At 41.5% G+C, this 25841-nt stretch overlaps 1 protein-coding gene across 1 annotated transcript in view; it reads left to right on the top strand.

Moving 5' to 3' along the window:
- Positions 1-25841, top strand: part of LOC109922195 (R3H domain-containing protein 2) — a 138457-nt gene that overhangs the window by 80651 nt on the left and 31965 nt on the right. Inside the window, exon 13 of the mRNA XM_048618837.1 lies at positions 20891-20992. Within this exon, the coding sequence (XP_048474794.1) occupies positions 20891-20992 (102 nt within the window). The remainder of the gene's footprint in view (positions 1-20890; positions 20993-25841) is intronic.

The raw sequence follows: 25841 nt of genomic DNA on the forward strand, positions 1-25841 counted from the left end.
TTCTCCAGCATCGGCAGTTCCTACTATCTCTGGTTTGATGATTCCTTCACTTCCCAGCCTCCTGATTTCTGCCTCTGGTTTTGCCCATAAAGCAAATGGCACTGGATGGGCCTTGCAGAATCGTAGAATTGCATCCTGGTCAACATGCAAGCTGGCAGTCCCTAGACCTTCCTGAAAAACCTCCGGGTATTTAATTAGGACGTCACTCAGGCAGCCATTTTCTAATCAAAAAATGTTGAGCTAATCAAGGTGAATCTTTGTCAACCAGCTTCGCCCCATCAGGCCTGGGCCTGAGCCTTTTACTACAATCAGTGGGAACTGAACCAGCTGCTTCTCATGTGAGACCAGAACTGAAGTTCTATCCTTAATCTGTAAAGGTTCCCCAGTGTAGGTTCCCAGTCTGGCTGAGGTCTTACGCAAACCTAAGGGTATGGAATCCAGAATGAATTTTGTTAAAGACTGGTTCTGCAATCACTGATACAACTGCACTGGTATCAACCTCCATTAGAACTGGGTGACCATTTAACCAGACGTTTATTTTGATTGGCTCTGATTTGGATGTTGCTAAGCAATGTAACTGTTCCAAACCAGATGTAGATGGACTTTCCAGGGTGTGCGCTCTCCTGCATACCGGCCTATGAGTTCTCTTACTCAGTTCAGGCCTAGTGCGAGTCTCTTGCTGTCTCGAGTCTGCACACTGGCAGCGACTACAATGGCTTGCCGGCCTGAATCCTGAAGAAAATGTTGACTGTTTGGCCGAGGCTTGGCTTCGTTTTGGGGTTTTGATGTGGGCTGACAGAGAGTCCCTCTGTTTAAGATATATTCTGAGTGAGACGATGCAATTACCTTCACTCAAGTGATGTTCCCCAAGCTCAGTCAGCCTGGCATGGATGTTCACTTCCATCAACATACCCTTTAACTCATATTCTTCACTTGCCTCATTTTCTAATGACAGTTGTAACGCCTGTTTGAAATCCACTTGTGCTTCACTTGGTAGGGTCTTTTACATCGTTACATCATTAATTCCTCATACGAAATGGTCTCTCAGCATCTCATAAAGGGTTAAACCAAAGTCACAGGCCTCTGCCAGCCATCTTAACCTTGTCAAAAATCCTGATGCTAATTCCCCTGGTTCTTGAATTGCTGAGTAAAACCAATCATGTCTCAGAATTAGAGGAGTCTTGGGATCGTGATATTCCTTAACTAAACATGTCAAATCTTGAAAGATTTTAGCACCTACTGCCTCAGGGAAGTTTAGGATCCTAATAACCGAAAATGCTGCACGTCCACATGAGAATTCCTTGTTGCTTTTCATCTACCCCAGTGTCACTTGCCGGGAAAAAAAAACATATCCTTTCCACGTAGTGGGCTCAGTCATCGACAGCAGAATTGAACAAGTCAAGTTTCCCAAATAATGGCATGATGCCAGAAATGCTTGCCCGAATTCAAAGACGACTGTTGCGAGTGAATTTCTCCAGGAGCGTATTTTTTTCTCTCATCGCTGGTGAAATAACTCCACGGAGAGGGGTATCCCATCAACAAGTCACCCTTTATTTACAAGTGCATTGTACTTGACACTGGTCCGGCTTCATCAGAGTCAGCACCCAGAGAGACCAGAACCTCTGACACGCCTGTTTATATCTGTCAGCCAGGGCTCCCTGATTGGACTGGGTTAACTCATTTTCTGTGAGGTCCACATGGCTGACCTCATTACACTCCCTGCACAAGGGGGAGGGTTTCAGGTTGCTGGGGCATTGGGAGTGGTTCTGGGAGAGGTGGGACCAGTACAAACTGGACGGATTATACCTGGGCAGGGCTGGCACTGATGTCCTTGGGGGAGTATTTGCTCAAGTCATTTAGTGGTGATGGGGGAGGATGCTTTAAACTAAAGTAGCAGGGAATTGGGAACCTATACACGGGGTCAGAGGCCAAAAGACAAAAGCGATTAAGGAAAGTAATAGACAAGAAATCAAGGATCAAACAGAGACATAGCAAAAAACAATGGGAAGAGAGCAAGTGTTGTCAAAAAGATATGATGTGGAGGTGCCAGTGTTGGATTGGGGTGGACAAGGTCAGAAATCACACAACACCAGGTTATTGTCCAACAGGTTTATTTGAAAACACAAGTTTTTGGAACCTCACTCTTTCTTCAGGCGTTAGTTCTTTTGGGATCTTTTGAACTTTCTTGCATTTCTGTAGAAAGTTGATGTATGTGTCGATATGCGTGATCTTCTTAGAGATCCTCTCCACTTTGAGCTGGCAGTTGGTTGTGTCGATGGTTAAAAAGGTAAGCCTTGATGCTTTGTGCCTTAGCATGCAAAGCATTCACAATAAAGTGAATGAATTAATTGTGCAAATAGATGACAACAGGTATGATACAGTTGGGATTACGGAGCCATGGCTCCAGGGTGTCCAGGGTGGGGTATTCAGTATTTAGGAAGTACAGACAAAAAGGAAAAGGTGATGGAGTTGCATTACTGTTTAAAGAGGAAATTAACACAATAGTGAGTAAAGATAGTAGCTCCGACGATGTGGAATCTGTATGGGTAGTGCTGAGAAATGCCAAGAGGGAAAAGACATTAGTGGGGGTTGTGTGCATCCTCAAACTGTAGGGTTGATGTTGAGAGTGCCATTCGACAGGAACTTAGAGGTGTATGCAATAAAGGAACATCTGTAAATATTGCTGAGGTTAATCTGCATGTAGGTTGGGGAAATCAAATGAGTAACGGTGCTGTTGAGTCGGAATTTTTGGAGTGTCCACAGGATGGTTTTCTGGACCAATAGATTGAGGAACCAATGAGAGAACAGGCCATCCTAGACTGGGTATTGTGTAATGAGAAAGAAATAATTGGCAATCTAGCTGTGCAAGGCCCATTGGATTGAGTGACTGTAATATGATAGAGTTCCTCATCAAGTTGGAGAGTGCTGTGATTGCTTCTGAAAATAGGATCCTGAATCTAAATAGAGGAAACTACAATGGTATGAGGCATGAGTTGGCTATGACAGATTGGAGGATGTTACTTAAAGAGATGACAGCGGAAAGGCAATGACAAACATTCAAAGAGTGCATGGGTGAGCAGCAACAATTGTTCATTCCTGTCTGGTGCATAAGTAAAATGGGAAGTGTGGCCACACCATGGCTTACAAGGGAATTCAGAAATAGTATTAGATCTAAAGAAGAGGCATACAAAAACAGAAATTGCTGGAGAAACTCAGCAGGTCTGGCAGCATCAGTGGAGAGAAAGTAGAGTCAACGTTTTGGGTCCATAAACCCTTCTTCAGAATTGAACACAAATTGACCAGAAAAAACACCGATCTGAGGAGTGGGAGCAATTTAGAATTCAACAAAGGAAAACAAAGAGACTGATTAAGAGTGGGGTTAAATAGAATCTGAGAGTAAGCTTCTGGGGAATATAAATACTGGCTGTAAAAGTTTCTGTAGGTATGTGAAGAGAAAAAGATTGGTGAAGACCAAATTTGGGTCCATTCCAGTCAGAAACAGGGGAATTTATAATGGGAAACAAAGAAATGTCTGACCAGCTAAGTACATATTTTGGTTCTTTGTTCACAAAGGAAGACACAAACAATATACCAGAAATGTTGGGAAACACAGGGTTTAGAGAGGGCGGACCTGAAGGAAATCAGGAGGGAAATGGCATTGGGGAAATTGATGGGATAGAAGGCTGATAAATCCCCAGGGCTTGATAATCTACATCCCAGAGTCCTTAAGAAAGTAGCCCTAGAAAGAGTGGATGCATTGTTCTCATCTTCCAAGAACAGTTCCTACAGATTGGAGGGTAGCTAATGGAACTCCACTATTTTAAAAGGAAGGTAGAGAGAAAACCAGAATTACAGATGAGTTTGCCTGATAATTGTAGTGAGGCAAATGCTAGAGTCCATTATAAAAAGTTAAAAACTGAGCATTTGGTAAAGAGTGACAGGATTGAACACAGTGAGCATATATTTGCAAAAGGGGAATCATGCTTGACAAATATACTGGGATTCATTGAGGATGTGACTTGTAGAGTTGTTGAGGGGAACCAGTGGATGATGTTGTAGACTTGCTCACTGAGCCGGTGTGTTTGATTGCTGACGGTTCATCACCCTGCTAGGTAACATCATCAGTGCACCTCCGGTGAAGCGTTGGTGTCCCGTCCCACTTGTTATTTATATGCCTCGGTTTGCTGGGGTGGTTGGCATTGCTTCTGGTTCTGTTTTTCAGTGTTTTTTATATCAGGTCCAGTTCAATATGTTTGTTAATGGAGTTCCACTTGGAATGCCAGGCCCTCCAGGAATTCCCTGGCATGTCTCTGTTTGGCTTGTCCTATTATGGATGTGTTGTCCGAGTCGAATTTGTGTCCTTCTTCGTCCGTGTGTAGTGAGATCAGTGAGAATTGGTCGTGTCTCTTGGTGGCTAGTTGGTGTTTGAGTATCCTTATTGAGTACCCTTTCTCCCAGTTTGGCCTATGTAATGTTTTTCACAGTCTTTTATGGTATTTTGTATATTATGTTAGTTTTATTGGTTGTGGGTATGGGATCCTTTACGTTCGTTAGTAGCTGTCGCAAGGTGGTTGTTGGTTTATGGGCTACCCTGATACTTAGGGGTCTGAGTAATCTTGTGGTTGTCTCTGATGTACAGTAGGGTGGCCAGTGTGTCTGGCTATGTTGTGTTGTCTTGTTATGGTCTGTCACGGAGGTAACGGCAGATTATGCTTTTTGGGTATCCATCAACAAACACGCTGAACTGGACCCGATATACAAACCACTGAAAAACAGAACCGGAAGTAATGCCAACCACCCCAGCAAACCGAGGCAGATAAATAACAAGCAGTTTACAACACCAACCTTTCACCGGAGGTGCACTGACAATGTTACCTAGCAGGGTGACGAAACGTCTGCAACCAAACCCACCGGCTCGGCGAGCAAGTCTGCAACTTCATCCACAACCCAAGCTACAAATCTCAAAAACTTTGAACCAGTGGATGCTTTCAGAGGATTTTTGACAAAATCCCACATAAGAAATTAATGTGTCAAATTGAAGTGCATGGGATTGGCGGTAGTTTATTGAGGTGGGTAAATAACTGCTTGGCAGGTAGGAAGCAAATTGGAGGAACAAATAGGTCTTTGCCCAAATGGCAGGTAGTGACTGGTAGGGTGCTGCTGAGATCTCGGTTAGACCCTAGCTATTCACAATTTATATGAATGATTTAGATGAGGGAACTAAATGCAATATCTCCGAATTTGCAGATGACACAAAGCTGGGTTGAGAGAGTGCACTGTAAGGAGGATCTAGAGATGCTTCTATGTGATTTGGACAAGCTAAGTGGGCAAATGTAGTATAATGTAGATAATTGTGAGGTTATCCGCTTTTAGAGCAGAAACAAGAAAGCAGATTATGATCTGAACGCCGATAGATTGGGAAAGTGGGGGGTGCAATGAGACCTGGGTGTCCTCATAAACCAGTCGCTGAAAGTAAGCATTCAGGTACAGCAAGCGGTATGGTATGTTGGCTGTCATAGCGAGAGGATTTGAGTACAGGAACGGGGATGTCTTGTTGCAGTTATACAAGGGCCTTGGTGAGACCCCACCTGGAGTATCGTGTGCAGTTTGGGCCTCCTTATCTGAGGATGAATGCTCTTGCTATAGAGGGAGTACAGCAAAGGTTTACCAGACTGATTGCTGAGATGGTAGGACTGACGTATGAGAAGTGGTTGAATCGACAGGATTATATCCTCTGGCATTCAGAAGGATATCGGGAAAAGTGGGAACAGGGTATTCAGTTGAATGATCAGCCATGATCATAATGAATGGCGCAGCAGGCTCAAATGGCTGAATGGCCTTTTCCTGCTCCTATTTTGTATGTTTCTATATTAACATCACAGTCTAGTAAGAATCGAGTGTGCTGCTAACATCCAGTCTGCTTGTTAAGATGAAGTCTGCCTTCAAGACCCTCTATAGAAAACCAGATTCCAGGCTGACTCCATCTGCAACTTTTGTCACTTGCACCCACCTGCACATGAAAACCTATGGAAAAGAACCTTCACTCGATACTGACTTTCTGGACTCGAGACAAAAGCACACAAATTATTATCCATATCTTTGATTTTTCATTTATTCTTACATGTAAACTCTTTGCTTTTTCTTTTCCTTGTATGCTTGTATATGCATGTTTGTTGTGACAATCATCCCCCTGGTTTGAATATCTGAATTGAGCATACTTCCTGATCTGATCCTAAAATGTGTTGTTACAGGTTATTTTTAATTTGGGCTTCACAAATAGAGTGTTTGGGGAAGGCATGTCTGTAGTGATTGGAACCAGGTGGACCTTGTTTACTATGAGGTCATTGATTGGGGTTGTTGACCTGGGCTAATCAGGAAGCGCTGTCTGACCAATATAACCAGGGAATTTAGGGGCATGACTCTGAGCTGGCTGGCTACAGTCAGTTAACTGTGCACAAGCAAATAAAGGGTGACTTGGTGACAGGATACTGGCCTCTGTGCAGTTATTTCAATGTCAAGGCTTATTTCAAAAGGAACAGAAAGAAAATTAAAAACTACCTCTTAATGAATGGAAGAGGAGAAAAGTAAAATAATTTGATATGCCTCTTCATCCTGTCCATAACACAGTCTAGTAGAATGGTAGATGCAATTTCATTCACAAAAGTGTAGTGTGATTCATTTTTGCAGGAAGAATGAGGAATAACGAGATATGTTAAGAGTTCAATTCTCAAGGGTGTGTAGGAGCAGGGGGACCTGAGGGTATATGTACATTATGGAACGTTATAGGACAGGTTGAGAAAGAGCTTAGTAGAGCATGTGGGATCCTGGGTTTTATAATAAAGCTATCATGTAGAAAAGCAAGGAAGTTATGATGAACCAATATATATTGTGGTTCAGCCTCAGCTGTATGCTGTTCAATTCTGGGTACCACATTTTAGGAAGCATGTGAAAGTAATAGTGAGGCTACAGAGCAGATTTATGTAAATGGGACTAGGAATGAAGGACTTCAGTTATGCAAATAGATTGGAGATAACGTTCTGTTCTTCGAGAAGAGAAGGTTGAAAGGAGATTTGTTAAAGGTGTTCAAAATTGAGAGAGATCTGGGCAGAGTGCTATATACTGAGAGATGTAATGTTCCCATTAGATCTCAAAGATGTCGTGGGTGATTTTACCAACGTCACTATTGACAGTGATTCCCTTAGTGCCAGGAGCTTTTATGGGGCAGAATTTGTTAGGTATGTCCAGGAGGGTTTCTTGAACCATTATGCAGATAGTCCAGCCAGGGATGGGGCCATACTAGACCTTGTACTGGGGAATAAGCCTGGCCAGGTGATCAATTTTTCAGTGGGGGAGCATTTTGGGAACAGTGATCATAATTCTGTAAGTTTTAAGGTATTTATGGATAAGGATAAGACTGGCCCTCGGGTGAAAATGCAAAATTGGGGGAAGGCAAATTCCAACAGCATTAAGCAGGAACTGGCGAAATTAGTTTGGAGGCAGTAGTTTGAGGGTAAATCCACATTTGACATATGGGAGTCTTTTAAAGGCCAGTTGATTGGAGTTCATGACTAGCATTTTCCTGTGAAGATGAAAGATAAGGATAGCAAGATTCAGAAACCCTGGATGACGGATATTGAAAGTTTAGTCAAAAAGAAAAAGGAAGCATATGTAAAGTTTAGGAAACATACATCAGACAAGGCCTTGAGGAATATAAAGTAAGGAGGAAAGAACTTAAACAAGGAATTAGGAGGAGTAACAGGGACCATGAAATGTCCTTGGAAAGTAGGATTAAAGAGAATCCCAAGGCATTTGATACGTATGTTAGGAGTAAGAGGGTAGCTAGAGAAAGGATAGATCCACTTAAGGACAAAGAATGTAATTTATGCATGGAACAAGAGGAAGTGGGTGAGGTCCTTCATGAGTACTTCGCATTAGTATTCACCAAGATTAAGGACATGTATGCTGGTAAAATTGGGCAGTGGGGGGGGATGTCAGTATTCTAGGGGAGGTCAATAATAAAGAGGAGGATGCGTTCGGTGTCTTGAAAAACATTAAGGGAGATAAGTTCCCGGTCATGATGGGATGTAACGCAGGATACTGAAGGAGGCAAGGGAGGAAGTTGCTGGGGCTTTGACAGAGATCTTTGTATCCTCTTTAGCCACAGGCAGGGTCCCAGAAGACTGAAGAATAGCCAATGTTGTTCCTCTGTTTAAGAAAGGCAACAGGGATAATCCAAGAAATTATAGGCCAGTGAGCCTTACATCAGTAGTAGGGAAATTACTGGAGAAGATTCTAATGGACAGGATTTACTCGCATTTGGAAAAGAATAGACTCTTTGAGATAGTCAGCATGGCTATGTTTGGTGGAGGTCTTGTCTCACAAATTTGATAGAGTTTTTTGAAGTAGTAACGAAAATGATTGATGAAGGTAGGGCAGTGGATGTTGTCTACATGGACATTACTGAAGCATTTGACAAATTCCGCCATGATAGGCTGGTCTAGAGATTAAGTCACTTGGAATGCATGGTATGTTAGTAAGTTGAATGCAAAATTAGCTTGGTCATAGGTATTTGTGGAGGGGAGTTTTTCTGACCGGAAGGCTGTGACTGGTGGTGTTCCAAGGATCAGTGCTGAGACCTTTGTTGGTAATATTATATAAATGATTTGGATGAAAATGTAGGTGGTCGATTAGTAAGTGTGCAGACAACACAAAAATTCATGGCATTGTACGTAGTGAGGAAGTCTGACAAAGTATACAGCAGGATATAAATCAGTTGGAAAGTTGGGCAGAGAAATGGCAGGTAGAGTTTAATCCAGACAAGTGTGAGGTGATGTATTTTGGGAGATCAAATGCGAGAGCAAAGTACCAAATACAAATGCTTAGGAGCATTGATATCCAGAGGGATCTTGGGGTGTAAGTCCATAGCTCCTTTAAAGTGGCCACACCAGTGGATAAGGTGGTAAAGATGGCGTACAGTATGTTTGCCTTCATCGGTCGGAGCATTGAGTATAGAAGTTGGCAAGTCACGTTACAGTTGTATAAAACTTTAGTTAGACCACGTTTGGAATATTGTGTGCAGTTCTCGTTGCCATGCTATAGGGACGATGTGGGGGCTTTGAAGAGGGTGTAAAAAGATTTTACCAGGATGTTGCCTGGATTGGAGTGTGTATTAGTTATAAGGAGAGGTTGGGAAAACTTGGATTATTTTCACTAGAGCGTTGGAGGCTGAAGAGTGACCTGAAAGAAGTATGTAAAATTATGAAAAACATGGATAGAATGGATGATTGGAGTATTTTTCCTAGGGTAGAAATGTCAAATACTAGGGGAAATGGGTTTAAGGTGAATTTAAAGGAAATGTGTAAGGAAAGTTTTTTTACACAGAGAGTGGTCGGTGCCTTGAATGAACTGCCAAGGGGGGTGATAGAAACAGATATGATAGCAAAGTCTGAGGCATTTAGACAGGCATGAACAAGCAGGCAGTAGAGGGTTACGGACCATGTGCAGGTAAATGAAATTAGACTAGAATGGCATTCTGATCGAGGCTGACATGGTTTTTTTTGGGGGCGCGGGGGCGAGCAGGGTGCGGCGAAGGGCCTGTTCCTGTGCTGGGTTCAGTTGGTGGAAGGTTTGAGAACCAGAGGACACCAATTTATGATGATTAACAAAAGAAGCAATGATGACATTTTTTTTTTCTCCTGTGGCAAGTGATTAGTGTCTGGAATGCACTGCCTGGGTGCGGTGGAGGCAGGGTCACTTCCAAAGATTACTAGCAGTACAAAGATTTACAGGGCTCTGCTGAAAGGACTGAGGAGTGGGACTAGCTAGTTGCACTCCCCCAACAAGCCTGCACTGATAGAATGGGTTGAATGGCTTCCTCCTGCACTGGAATTATAGAGTCAGAGTCACAGAGATCTACGGCACAGGAAAAAAAACCTTCAGCTCGTCATGTCTGCACTGGTCATAAACAACCACCTAACAATTCTTATCCCATTTTCCAGCACTTGGCCCATAGCCTTGTATGCCTTGGCATTGCAAGAGCATGTCTAAATACTACTAAAATGTTATGAGGATTTCTGCCTCTACAAGAGTTCCAGATTCCCACCACCCTCTAGGTGAAAAAGTTTTTCCTCACATTTTCTCTAAACCTTCTTCCCTTTACCTTAAATCTTTGTCCTGGTCATTGATCCGTCCATCAAGGGGAAAGGTTTCTCTCTGTCTACCCTCTCTATGCCCCTCATTATTTTATACATCTCTATCATGTCCCCTCTCAGTCTCCTCTGCTCTGAGGAAAACAACCCGAATCTAGTCCAATCTCTCTTCGTAACTGAAGCTCTCCAGCCCAGGCAACATCCTGGTAAATGTCCCTCTGCACCTTCTCCAGTGCAGTCGCATCCCTCCTATAAAGTTGATTCCAGAACTGCACACAATACTCTAGCTACGGCCTAACCAATGTTTTATACAGTTCCAGCATAACGTCCCTGCTTTTAAACTCTATGCCCTGGCTAATAAAGAGAATTTTACCATATACTTCCTTAACCACTTTATCACCCTGTCCTGATACCTGAAGGGACCAGCAGACATGCATGCCAAGGTCCCCCTCTGATCCTCAGTGCTTCCCAGGGTCCTACTGTTCATCATGTATTCCCTTGCCTTGTATGTCTTGCCCAAGTGCATCACCTCACACTTATCCGGATTGAATTCCATTTCACTGATCAGCCCATCTAACCAGCCTGTCTATACCCACTTGTAGTCTAAGGGTATCTTCCTCACTGTTTACCACCCCACCAATTTTTGTATCACCTGCAAACTTACTGATTAACTTTCTACATTCAAGTCTAAATCATTTTCGTAAACCACAAACAGCAAGGGTCCCATCATTAACCTCTGTCGGACCCCAGTGGACACACACTTCCAGTTAGAAAAACACCCTTTGGTTGCCAAATTTCCTTTGATCCCATGGGCTCTTATCTTTGCAATCGGTTCAGTCACACATGCAGGATCTTATCAAAAGCCTTGCTGAAGTCTCAGTAGAAACATTACACACCTCGTCGCCTCTTTGAAAAATTGAATCAAGTTGCTGTCGCTTCAAATTTTGGCCATTCATTTTCCCCATTCTGTGGTTTGTAAGGGATTCCCCTTGTTTGATATTTTGCTGTGTGGTAGGTTAGATTACTCAGTGGCATGACAAGAGGGCAACATTATTGCTGTTTATTTTCCAGATTTATCTGTAAACTAGCTAGCTATTTAAGAACTTGAGTGTTGTGTGTGTCAAACGTTAGTCAGTAGATTGCCTAGCTTCATGAATGATCCAGATGCCAAAATTCTCAAGTTGGGTTACTTAACAATTCATCATAGATGCTGAAAATCTAGTGCTTAACTCGCTCTCTTTCATGCTGTTTAACCGTGAAAGTATATTCAAAAATTGAGCAGAGACAAGGTTTTGGATACTTGTTCGAACATTAGCACTTAGAATAGAGTGTTGCCCCTAGCTGTGGAGCTGCTGATTCAAATGCCTGCCAGATGTGGCCTGCGTCAAAACAAGCTCAGTATCTCTATCAAGGGCTTTAAAAACTACAAACGTTATGAACAATGATGGACACAATTGATACATAAGATGCTTTTTAATAACATGATGCTACTACCTGCTACATTTTTTGTGTTCTTTTTTAAACATGCCCCATAGAAACAGATTATGTCTGAAATTCTATAAAATTTGAGAGAAAATTAACAATGGTTAGAAGTTGCTGATCTGAAGCTGTTTTGTCACTTCGAGTCAGGTGACACCAAGAGTTCTCTTCAAAGAGCCCTGCTGGCTGCCTACCGATTGTCAAGTAACATATAAAGAAAGGACAGTAAGATATAACTGATGTTTTCAAGAAAGAGACAGTGGCCACTCAAGGTTCTAGTTGTGCCCAGAAAGGTGACAGAGTTCTCCCTGGCACTAAGCAGTACTGATTCACCTTTGGGACACAGAATTGTACTTATGGCCCAAATACAGCTTAAATCCAGATATGTTCCCGTCTCTTGGGAAGTGATTGAGGAAGCCATGTTCATTATACTAAAATATCTCCAAGTAGTTTTGGCTCAGTACGGCCCATTTGGCCTGAAAGATTTTTAACGGCAACAAACTAGACAGAAATTATTCTTTTCTGATTACAATCAAGGCATTCTTATTCTGTCCTTGATTGGGATAGTTAGGAAGAAGGTTCTAACATTTTGTCCTTTTCAAGATGACACACGCTGGGGTTGCAAACTGACTCACGATTGAATCCACGGGAATATGGCATTGATGGATTCCTCTGTTCAGAGAAGAGCAAACAAGTTTCTTGTGTTGACTCTCTCAAAAAATGGCATAGTATATTGCATGACCGATTTGAATCCCTCAACAAATCCATTTGTATCCTGGTGAATTAATTTTGGCCACATTCTATCCTGCCTGAGGGTAATTTAGAATTTCTCTGGGGAAGGAATCTGCGAGCTCTTCTTTTAGTGCATAGGCATTAAGGCCTAGGATTCCCCTGAAGAGGAGGAGGCAATTCTAGAGGACAGGCTATCTTGACCAGAGCTAAAAATTTACAAAGGTCTCAGATGCAGATCACTCAAAACCTTCATTTGTTCATGTTAAGGTGCCTTGATACTGGAGGTAGAACTTTTTTGTCCAGATTGCACGTAGACTACAGCCACTAGCTTAATGGGTTTCTCATGTCCTCCTCCATAAGAGTTATGGCTATGCATGGGCGAATGTACTAAAGTTACCCAAATCCATTCACCATGATGTTGGCAGATCGTACTATCAGCTGAAGTGACATCTCTGGTGGTGATCTTCTTACTTGACATGGAAAATCTATTGCCCAATACAATTATACTAGATTTCTGGGCTGTGACACCAAGCACAGATGCATTGTTAACACGTTTACCTGAACAGATCTACTCAGGTCAAAATGGCATTTTTAAAAATTTTATTTTTTATTGCCACGTGTATTTTATGGTGAGAAAAACAGTTTGTCATCATGTTCACAAAGCTGGATTGTTCATCAAAGGGCTGCACAGTTAGTTACAAGTGAAATAGGCTCCTTTTGAAATCAACTGCTGCTACTCTTTGCCAACTCAAAAACGCTGCAATAATTCTTGCCTTGGATTTAGATGGGTGGGCCGACTATCTTTCAGTCGATAGGTGAGAAGTTGTTCCAAACCTTAATGGTGCAATGACACAACTTTCAGACAGCTTCTGAAATGTTTCTGAAAAACAAGAGTACTTCCGGTCTAAATGGAAGGCCAATGTAAAGTCCAATCTGTCACTATAGGGCAATTTCTATGTCAGCAAAGTTTTGTTGTGGCCCAGATTTCTCATAACCTCTGAACAATGACTCACTGAATCATGACTTGCTGGGGAGCTAGGTAGTTGGGAAAGAGAAGTACAATATCATTCTTCTTAAGCGTTCTTCACAAAGTAAAACTAAACTTAATTAGTCCTAGAGAAGCTACATATTTGGCACATACATAAAAATGCTACACAGATTGGCAGTGCACCATGATCAGTGCTATTGTGGCAGTCTATTTGCAATCAAAATAGTGGTGTTTTCTGCTCTTCCCATTATATCTTTCACTTATAACTGAGGAAAAACTGTCAGGCTGTTAGGTTTAGTTAAATGGCTTATGCAGCCTTTCACACTGATTATTAATATAGAACCTCCTGAGGCTGGGAGATTTTGGTTGCACCCAGGAAGGTGCCACTGAGAACTCTCCAGTACCAGATACCTTTGGGATTATACAGTTTTGGGACAGTCCAGTTTTAACGTAGAAAAAAGCACTTCTCAATTCAACATCTGTAAATTTGGTATGATGATAAGAAGGCTCCACTGTATTATAAAATGATCCTTTATTCTTCTGAGCATATCACAGTGAAGGATAATGGTTCTGAATATAACTTTAAGGAACCTGTTGTCTTGGATGAAAAGGAAAACTTAGGACGACCGGGAACAGAAGAAGTCTTTCGGACCCAAGTTGTAGAACCTATTCTTCGTGGACATACACAGCTGGAAATCAAAATCAGAGATTTTTAGTGCAAAATTGTTGTCGGTACTCTAATCAAAAAGACCATGTACGCGTATTTGGCTCGTTTAATTTACAGTCACTCAATAAATCAATATCCATCTTTATTATGGAGGGGCTCAGGATTTTTGCCACTGTTTTGGGGATTATATTACATGCTTCCATTCTCCTTTACTGTGAAAACAGCAAAAGAGTGTCCTTGTTTATTAGTCATTTTACAAGGGCCTTTGTAGCACAATGCTAGAGTTCTCAAACCTGAAATCAGTGAGCAATGTAAAGAGGATTTCAGTAACAACAAATACATACCACTGCATTTGAATTTACTGAAGAAGTTGAACCTTGTACTGTACATGGTATGGGCAGAGTCCTTCTAATGTCCTCTGCTGGCGAGTACTTAATTTATGTCTAACTTAAAAGTTCTGAACCTCTCTCTGTTCGGACAATTCACAAACCCTCAGTGTGAACATTTTAGCATTGCAGTACTTGATTTCTGCCACAAGAGTTTGCAGTATGATTATACGAATATCTAGTAACAGATGGAAGTTATTCTCCATATCTGAAGGAAATTCTGTCATCCTACAGGGGTTTTAAAACAGAAGCACAAGCATTTGAGACACTGCCCTTTTAAAGACCTTACACCATGCAAACCTGTACAATCAAGCGACCACTTAATCTCTGTGCCTTTGTTGTATTTCTTCTGACATCAGGAGATCTCATTGTTGCCTGTCACGCTAGGAAACAAGGTTCCATTTCTGTCTTTTTGTTCATGGCTTAATTTATTTAGGTCAAGCGCATTCCCATTTTGAAAGTTTTTGAATTTGTTACCTTATGCTAAGTAAGGAAACACACGTCTGCTACAGGCGTTACTTGGTGTGTCCCGGCTTTTTTGAGACCTCTGAATTTTGGTTGAGACTGACTGCTGGGTCTAAGATATGTATCAATATCAAATATTGTAAACCCTTCCCAGTGACGAAGATGTACAGCACCTGTCTTTACTGTGTTCCAGCAACATAAGATGTAAAGCTTGCTGTAACATTCATATAAGAGTTCACCACGATGAACAAGTTCAGTGAAACTCAAAATTGGGCTGCAAGAATATTCAAACTTGATTCCTTCAACACCAGGAGATATTCATGTCTGGTTCTGTACGCAACCACCAGGACAGACAGAATTCAATTTACACCGGTATCTCAGTTTTTACAGGAAAGGCTCATTGTCCAAGTGGCATTCCTTACCTGTTTGGGGAAACATTTTTTTTTAAACTGGTTTCTTTGGAATGTTGTTATAAATGCAAAGCTGCATTTATTGTCCATCTCATTTCCTTGAGGTGGTGCTGATTCCTTGAACTGCTTCCCCCGCCCCCGCCCCACTCCCTGGGTGACATGTCCATCCTGGGCCTCCTCCAGTGCCACAATGATGCGGCACGCAAACTGGAGGAGCACCACCTCATATTCTGCCTCGGGTGCCTACAACCTGATGGCCTAAACATAGAATTCACCAGTTTCAAAATCTCCCCACCCCCGGCCTCATCCCATGTCCAACCCTCCCTCTCATCCTCACCTCCTTGACCTGATACTACCTGTCCATCTCCTTCCCCACCTATCTGCCCCACCCTTCCCACTGACCAAGTGTAACTTGTAGAATAGATAAAGGAGAACTAGTGGATGTGGCATATTTGGATTTTCAAAGGGCTTTTGATAAAGTCTCATGTGTGAGAGGTTAGTGTGCAAATTAAAGTACTTCGGACTGGGAGTAATGTACTATCATGGATTGGGAATTGGTTGGCAGACAGGAAACAGAGTTGGAATAAATAAGTATTTTTCATGATAGAGGGCACTGACTAGTGGAGTACAACATGGATCAGTGCTTGGATCCCAGCTATTCACAATATACATCAAGATTTAGATGAGGTAATTAAATGTAATATTTCCAAGTTTGCTGATGACAGAAAAAAACTACATGTGATTATGTCTGGTAAGAAGGGTGATGTAAAGAGGTTTCAAATTGATTTTAAACAAGTTGAGTGAGTGGGCAGATAGGTGGCAGGTGCCACATGACTTGGACAAAGCAGGAGATAGGCACAAGGTAATGATGCTCATTTGAAGAGCCGGTGCAGGCATGATTGGCCAAATAACCGCCTTCTGTGCCATGACACTTCTAAGATTCTGTAAAATGTGAAGTTATCTGCCTCGGTTGGAGAAAACAGAATGGCAGAACATTATTTCAATGATTGTTTGGGAAAGGTTGATGTACAAAGGAATATGGGTGACCTTTGTACGACAGTCACTGAAAGCAAGTGTGCAAGTACAGCAACCTGTTAGGAAGGCAAGTGGTATGTTGGCCTTTATGCAAGAGGCATTGAGTACAGGAGCCAGGAGTTTCAAAGGTGAAATCAAGGTAGATTGGTACCTGAATCAATGAGTACCCATGCAGTCGAGGTGGCTGTTTCTAGCCAAGCTGTTCCAGTACAGTGCTTACGTTACTCCAAACATTCTTCAACTGTATAGGGTCTTAGTGAGACCACACCTGGAGTATTGTGTGTTGTTTTAGTCTCCTTACCTAATAAAAGATATACTTGCAATAGAGAAAGTGCAGCAAAAGCTCACCAGACTGATTCCTGTGCATAAGACGAAAGGTTGGGTCAGCTAGGCCAACACTCACTAGAGCTTAGAAGAATGAGATGAGCTTTTGTTGAAACATTTAAAATTCTGACAGTCACACTGGATGTAGGGATGATGGTTCCCCTGATGATGTGATTCCTAGAAAATGTGCTCGCAGTTTCAGGATACAGGGTAGGGGATTTAGAATGAGATTAGGAGAAATTTCTTCACCCACAGGGTGGTAAACCTGTGGAATTCTCTACCACATAAGGCCATGAAGATCAAGTCACTGAATGTATTTAAGAAAGAAATAGATTTCTAGACATTGAAGGCATCAAGAGTTATGGGGAGAGAGCGAGAGTATGACATTGAGGTAGATGATCAGCCGTGATCATATTGAGTAACAGCAGGCTCAATGAGTCAAATGGTCTACACCTGCTCCTACTTTCTATATTTAGAATGTTCTGCAAGCAGCCAGTCTCTTGACATTATGATGCAAAGGTAATTTATTGATGAAGTAGCCAAAAATATTTAGGCATGGGAGACTTTCCTGATAAACTCCTGCAGCAGTGCTTTGTGGCTGTTGTGACTGATGTCAAACAATGACAACCATCTTTCTGTGGTGTTAAGAGCTGGCTGCAGCCATTGAAGGCATTTCTCTTTAACTCCCATTATTGCCATATTCATTCAAATGTGACTTTAATGTGGAGGGAAAGCTAACCTCACTTCTTTACTGGCAGCCAACTTATATGCAAGTGAGGATCAGATCCATGAAGATTCTATGCAGTTCTGGTGAAATGCAAGTTGAGCATTGATGAATGGGTGTTGCTTGTTGATGCCATGGAGTTGGATAGGGCAGTAATTGACTGGGTTAACTTTCCCCTTATGTTGTGGATAGAATGAACCAGAGCAATCATCCATATTATTAGGTAGATGCCAGCATAAGTACTGTACGAGAACAGCTTGGCTAGAAATAGCCACTGCTCCTGCATGGGTATTCATTGATTCAGGCACCAATCTACCTTGATTCCATACTTGAAACTCAGCAGGAGAAACAGTGCTATTCTTGCTCTTGACTTCAACATGCTGCCTTTGACACACTGAGCTATAGTAGCATCTTTCCATTCTGATGCAGCTGTGATTAAGTGCCAATGCCACCACCTCCTTAACATTGGTTCTAACACCAGCAAAGATCAGATAGACTTCAGTATCTCTATAGATTTGCACTTTCTTCTCTAATCCAGTCGTCCAAAGCCAGGAGCTTATATGATTTTTGAAGTTGATTTCCCATTTCTCAAGGAACTATGGAGGAAAATTTTACCCATGTAGGTCTCCATGTAAGAAGCTCTGGACCATGCAATTTCTTTGCTCATAACAGCATATTTCTGTGAGGAGGATGCTAAGAAACTGCAGGGTGACTTGGACAGAGTGGTTGAGTGGGCAAATACTTGGCAAATGCAAAATAATATGGATAAACATGAGATTATCCACTTTGGTCACAAAAACAGGAAGGCAGTTTAGGAAAAGGTGAGGTGCAACGAGACCTGGGTGTGATGGTGGAACAGTCACTGAAGGTTGGCATGCAGGTGCAGCAGGCCGTGAGAAAAGCTGATGGCACGCTGGCCTTCATAGTGAGGGATTTGAGTATAGGAGTAAGAATGTCTTGCTGCAGTTATACAGGACCTCGGTGAGGCCACACCTTGAGTATTCTGTGCAGTTTTGGTCTCCTAGTCTGAGGAAGGACATTCTTGCTATTGAGGGAGTCCAGCGAAGGTTCACCAGGCTGATTCCCGGGATGGCAGGACTGACATTTGAAGAAAGATTGGATCGACTGGGCTTGTACTCACTGGAATTTAGAAGAATATGGGGGGGGATCTCAAAGAAACCTATAAAATCCTGATAGGACTGGACAGGCTAGATGCAGGAAGAATGTTCCTGATGTTGGGAATGTCTAGAACTAGGAGTCACAGTCTAAGAATATGGGATAAGCCATTCAGGACTGAGATGAGGAAGAATTTCTTCGTTTCAGTGAACCTGTGGAATTCTCTCCCACAGAAAGCTGTTGGGGCCAGTTTGTTAGATATATTCAAGAGGGAGCTGGATGTGGCCCTTGTGGCTAAAGGGATCAAGGGGTATGGGGAGAGGGCGGGAATGGGAAACTGGGATTGTATGATCAGCCATGATCATATTGAATGGTCTACTCCTGCACCTATTTTCTATGTTTCCTTGATCTCTACTGATTAAAAACTCAAATGGGTGAGCTTATTCATTATTGTTCTCCATCAGGTATACATATCTGTAGGTCAGACCATTACAGATCTTCAGTTGTTGTCACCAATGTAATCTGTATGCAGGTAGCTGTAAACCAGCCATTCTAGCATAGTTTGTGACTAAGTTGCCTTAAATTAAAAACAAAATAAAATTGCTACTTATCTAGAAAGCTGTGGGTTAATTAAGGGCAGCCAGCCCTTTAATTAAAATGGATTTGTTAAAAGGCAGTATGTGACAGACATATTTAATGGAGTCCTAGGAGAAAATCATGATGTATACAGACAAAGGAATTGCATGGGGTTGTGTATATGGATTTCCAGAGGACATTTGATAAAGTACCATGTGAAAGATATTATCTACAATGAAAGCTCATGATGTTATTGCGACTGTGAATGGATCAGCATGGATCAGATGTTAGTTGAACAGTAGACAGTATGTACTGGTTAATGGATTTTTGTTTTGCGCAAGGCGGGGGTAAACTGTGATGTCTGCCAGTGATCAGTGGTGGGCCCATTGCTCTTTTTAGTATTGTAAATAATTTGAAGTTAGAGGCACAATGTTGGTATTTTCAAGTGGCACAAAAATAGTCACTGTGCTTAATAAAGGGGATAGTTTCTGACCTCAGGAGAATGTGAATAGGTTAGTAGATTGTACAGGAAGTAAAGGTTGATGGTGTGTAAGTTATTTTCATGCATTTATACTTCCAGATAGGAGTCAAAGGATTTTGCAGGTCATACCTATAGGAGGCATGAATTATTCATACAGATTACTACCACTTGGCTTAACCTTTGCAGCCACGGTATTCTCAGGAGGACTTTTGTTTTACTGAAGCAGAAAATCTGTCTTTACCTGGATAACTGGTACAAATGGGTTCATATACATCAACCAAAGGGATGTCTAAGCAGATCCTAATGTTCTTGGAAATAATTAGGTCTGTGTGGAAACAGAAGTTGCCTTGTGGCTTTGTGTTGTGGAACAGTCTTAAAAGGATAGTATCACTTGATAATTTGAATTTGTTTTGCCCTAATGGAATGAAGAAGTTTCTGTTCTTGTTTGCTTTAATTATGTTCAATCTCCAAGTGCAATGAGGATGACACTCCCTATAGTAGGTAATCCAACATTCTCCTCATACAATCACCACCTTAGAATCATGTAGATAACAGTGGATTTCACACTCTCAAAGTTTTAAAATTGAAATTTGTTGCACGTCTTCTCGATTTCAGTTAATGTTTTGATTTAAGGAACCTCTAGATTGCTCCCCACTATTTAAAACACACGAGAAGTTGTAATTTATACATTAGAGATCATTGTGTATGCTAACAATGGAAGGGATATGGTCAGTCTCAGAAGAGATTCATGTGTATAAATTGGCTGTATGTACAGTTTACATCTCACCAAGAAGATGCACTCTATATAAGAGAGCAAATGGGTTATTGTTATACAATTGCATTTTACAAAAATGATTGTATTCATAATTTTTATAGTAGTTTTTTTCATTTTGAATATCTTTGTGTTGCAAACCAACTCAAAGTGGTTACACATAAGGCTGTTTAGTGGAGGGGTATCAGTTTGATTCAGCCCTAATGCACTGAATTCCTAATCTCAACCAAAATGCTGTCTCAGCATCAGATGGAGGCCTACGGGGAAGAGGGAAAATCAGAATGGGAGTCATTACAGCACTGTCATTCATTGCCCAGCAGTTGGCTGAAGAACGACATTGGCAGAGACCGATTGCCCCCTTGAATGCAATATGTGCAGAAAGATTAAAGGGGACTGGGGATGGGACACAGGAGCAATTTATGCCCTCATTTAAAAGAGAAAAGCAAATGTTGGTTTGACAAAGATCAAAATTGCTGTAGAATGTCTGTCTAAAGTTTTTTTGTGTTTATTGTGCAGTGATGATGATGATGACATTAACCCTGTGTTTCTTTTTTCCAATACTTTCTCTGTGTTGTTGGCTTTCTTAGCCCTTGCCATCTCTGCAGCCCTCTGCACAGCCTATCCAGTATTCTGCGACCTCTTGCCCCCAAGTTCTCCTGCCAGTCTCGCCTCCCCAGCAATACACTATGGTACATGTTATCAGTTCTGTATGTTTAGTTCTGCCTGTGTACGTCAATAGTTTTACATGTTTGTCTGTGCTACCCTCAAGTCTTTTACAGAAGTAGTATTAAGTTTGGATATATAAAGGATACCAGTGGATCACAAGAGAGTCCTTGAATTTATAGTAGTTAGTAACATCTGCTCAAAGTGAGAAACAGAAACACAAGGGTACAGGAGTATTAGAGCTTCCCCAGCGAATCATGATTTTTGTTTTTCATGCTGTTTGTTTTTAATGGGAAAAAGAAGTACCCATGTAAACTGCCTCTACAATGAATCAATTCTTGCCTTCAACACAGAATGTGAGAGAAGTTTACACATGAAAATTCAAATGCCTTCTGCCTGTACAACATGTCTAACAGGATGTGTTTGCCAACTGAGCTACATTATTAATGTATGGCAGATGGACCTTTCTGTGCTTTTTTTCCCTCTTCCTTTCTTCATCTGCCCTTTATCCCAAAATTAAACCTCCATTAACAAATGATTAATATTATAAACTTCACATAAATAAGATCATTGGACAAACAGTCTCCACTGTGGAAATGAGTGTACCTGTAATCCTAGCTTTATAATTCACAGACGTACTCAGATAGCCTTTTCCTACTGGCCCATTGGATAAGTGCACTTTCCAGTACTCTACTGAGGCACACAGACATGGAAGGTCTCTGGTTCAATTCCTGCTCTAAGCTAAAATAACTGATCTCAAAAAAGGCAGCTGTGGAGGTGCTTGGGATTGCAACATCCCTGTAACTTGAAAGGGAAGAAACAAGCAACCAGATTTCCTTTCCTGGCTTTTTATGATTCAGTGACTCTGGTTGAAAAGTGTGTGGTTGTTCAGTGAGGATTGGATTGCATGTAACTGCTTCCCTGGCTTCTCCTATCACTCCATCAGTTGGTTGTCCAAGATGCACTGTATAGTCTTATATGAAGATAGCCACTTCGATGAGGTCTTGGACTTTAACTTAACATGAGTCAACTTTCTCAGAAGTGGAGAGAAAGTGGGAGTGTTTCATTTGAAGTCGTTAACCTTGCGTAGGGTCTTGCATACCTGTCTTCTGTGGTGGTTTTTAATAACACCTTCTGTCTAACAATAATGCGCGGTATTTTTCAGTTCCTCAAAGTCGAAAATCAAATTGTCATTCAAATGCAAAAAAATGCATTTTCAGAATAAAACAAAATGTTAAAGCAGATTACGTGATTCAAGCAAAGTGATTGTGGACCCTTTTCAGAATCATGCTCCCAACAATCCAATAATTGTACTTATCACTGTGGGTGTGGGGGGAAAGTGTAACTGTGCTATGGGACCCTGTGGATGCATTTACCCTGTGGACACACATGTACAGAATTTAAAACTGAAAGTTGAAATATTATACTTACCTGAGGATCAGCAAGTTGATCAGTAATAGCACAGCCAAGTGCTGCTCGAGGGAAGACATTATCTATATATTCAGCTAATTTGGCATGTGTCAATAATGCAGTATTTCAAACCGACTTGCTATGCTTGTGCCCTGAATTCAGTAAGTTGCAATCAAGTGACCCATGTAAAGTTGGTTAGTGATTGCAGTTCTGTTTATTTAATGTAGTCTCATTCAGTCAAACCATTTGCAAGAGTGTAATCAGTGCATAGGTTGTTTTTACTTTTGAAGAGAAGTCCAAATATACGGGTAGGTAATGTATTGTGAAACTGTTACATGGGAAAGTAAATTAACTAATAGTACTTCACGTTCACAACCTAGGTTGGTTCAAAACCAGTCTAAATAGTATCTGTTTGCCTGTCGGAATCCTGTGCAAAATGAGTTCAGCAGTCTAAATCCTGCCTATACAACCTGTACTGCACCTAATTGGGCACAAAACTGCAGCCTTGCTTGGGTATTAGAATGGATATTGTTTGAAATATATGGAAAGTAGCACAGTAGGAGGTGCTCTGCTGGAATTGGTACTGATCTACAGAGCTGCCCTTTCCCTCGTGTAGGAGTGACACCAGGAACCACCTCCAGCATTAACATTCCGCATCTTGATAGGTACAGAGAAGAGGAAACTAACGATGACATTTCCTTACCAGTATGCTAGGTCATATGCAGCTTTCATTTTGAGATGTACCATATTCTGATCATTTATTCAACTGCAGATCATTTTTCAAGGAGTGATGCTAAATGCAAAAAAGAGAAAACAGAGAGTTCTTGTACCCTAGGAGAGCATCTTTGGGAGCTAGGTCTCCATGCATAATGTAATTGTGCAGGAATGAGCCTTATGCTAGGTTGGTTTGGGCAGTCTTTTTTTCCAGTTCTCAGAGTACAAAATTACCCCAATTATCACCATCCATACTTCCAGATATCATCCAAAGCCAGACCTGGGAATAAAATATAACACACTTGGGTGGTAGGGAGCACTATTCTGAGATTAGAGCTGGGGATGATGTTGGAACAAAATTGGTGGAAATTCTTCCACATCTAACCATAGTAAAGTGAACTTGGTTACCTCCCTTTAATGATATCTGTCCCTTCAGTAAGCAAAGAATAAAATCACAAACAAGTTTCAGTACTGTGAAAACGTGAAAAGTATAAATGTAACTTACAATTGATGCAATCACTCATCAGCATTGGCAACACTAGCTCACAGAGTCCCAACTGTGGAAGCAGACCATTCGGCCCATTGAGTCCATACCAACCCTCCGAAAAGCATCCCAACCCAATCCCTGTAACCCTGCATTTCCCGTGGCTAATCCATCTAGCCTGCACTTCCTTGATACTATGGACAATTTAGCACGGCCAATCCACCTAACCTGCACATGTTTGGAATGTGGGAGGAAACTGGAGCAAACCCACGCAGACACAGGGAGAATATGCAAACTCCATGTAGACAGTCGCCCAAGGGTGAAATCGAACCCAGGTCCTGGGCACTATGAAGCAGCAGTGCTAACCACTGAGCCACCGTGCTGCCCTAAGCTGACTGTGTGCATGGGATGAGTGCATCCTGACAACCTTGTACCAGTGATAACTCTTAGAATTGGATGTCTCATGATGCTGGGACTGGTATTGATGCAAGGACTGTAATCTTTCCATAACTTGTGGTACAAAAAAATTGAGCACATTGCATCCTCTCAAGACCCAATTCAGAAACTTGAAAAGTAGCTCTTGAAACATGATTGATCACTTGTTTAACAGAAAGGGGCTCAGTCATACTCAAAACAGAATGAGTAGAGAGCATTGACATCCAATAACAAAGCTAACTCCAAACATGAAAATTGCAATAAAGACACTTTGGTCAGTCAGTGTACGGAGTGATCCTTTGGTTATAGCCTAGTAATGATGAAGTAATTCTCTGTTGTTCCTTCTCTGCATTATGTAACCGTTAGTAGAATTATTACAGGCCGTAACACTGTCTATTCTCAGAAAACAAAAGTAATTTTCCTCGGCCTTATTTGAATCCGATCCTCACCTGATTTCTGTACGTGTGTGTTTCCAGCAACAATCACTCGACCAGGAACAGGAATTGTGGGCAATGGTTCTTCTTCCACCTTTATGCTTAGTGGTCAATTATAGTCACTTTGGCTATGATAACAAACTGCATAGACAAGAAAAGAAACTTTCTGCTCTATGACTGAGCTGTGTGCTAGATAAACTTGGTGAGTGAGAGTTTCTTCACAGCTATTAGCCTATTTATTAAACAGAGTTCTGAGATATTTTCTAATCAACCTGTTCAGAGCTGTTAATACACACTTCTGGAGCAGGTGGGACTTGAACACAGGCCTCCTAGTACAGGAGTAGGGACCCTATCACTGCAACACAAGAGCCCCTTTTTACTAAAGTTATATTGATTAACATGTTATGACACACATCCAGGGCAGGTGGGACTTGAACCCAGACCTCCTCTTTCAAAGATAAGTACATTACCACTGACTGCACCACAAGAACCCCTCCAAACAGTGTTCTGACAGCCAAAATGTTACACTAAGCACCTCTTGCTACAGCAGATTTCACATGATCCACATTGAGGGGAGCTGTGTCCTGCTGAATTGCTATAAAATGTGAAGTGTTTCAGGTATGGATAATTCCTTACCACAAAGTTTGTGGATGCCTGTTAAAGTCAATCTTCATTCCACGTGCTGTATGCTTTAGTAAAATCCAGTCTGCTAGAATCTGGCGAAACCACATGCTGAGCACAGATAGAAGTTGCCATGTCATTGTGAGTAGAAGGTTCTGGAAGTGATCTCCTATTTCTCGGATTCTCCTCATCTCTCAATTCATTTCTGCTCAGTAAAAAGTTCTTTGCTCATTGATTTGAACTGACAAAGATTGAGGTAAAGTCTCTGAAAGGGCTTGGGTTTGATTAGACAGATGTTAGAGAAATAAATATTGAAACAAGCAGCTATGTTTCATTTTAGTTAGGATAATAATGAGCACTTAATGGATTCTAATGGCATACTTCCATCTGATATGTAATGCGTTCATTTTAATAAGCCGATTCCTGTGATAAAATGACAAACCAATGTTATATGTGAAGGTGCTGAGAATTGTTTCACTAATATCGGTATCAATTTTAATTCAAATAAGGTAGAACAGGCATCCAGACGAAGAGACTTCATGCTGAATGTAAAATTCCGATCTTTACTAATGTGTGTAAGTTAGTTATGATGGTTGTGTTGTACACCGTTCAGCCCTGACCCATGAAATACACAATCTGCAAATGAAGCTTTTTTTTAATTCATTCATGGGATGTGGGCATCGCTGGCTAGGCAGCATTTATTACCCATCCCTAATTGCCCAGAGGGCAGTTGAGAGTCAACCACATTGCTGTGGGTCTGGAATCACATGTAGGCCA

The sequence above is a fragment of the Rhincodon typus genome, chromosome 41 (genome assembly GCF_021869965.1).
Source record: "Rhincodon typus isolate 14 chromosome 41, sRhiTyp1.1, whole genome shotgun sequence".
NCBI classification, from domain to species: Eukaryota; Metazoa; Chordata; class Chondrichthyes; order Orectolobiformes; family Rhincodontidae; genus Rhincodon; species Rhincodon typus.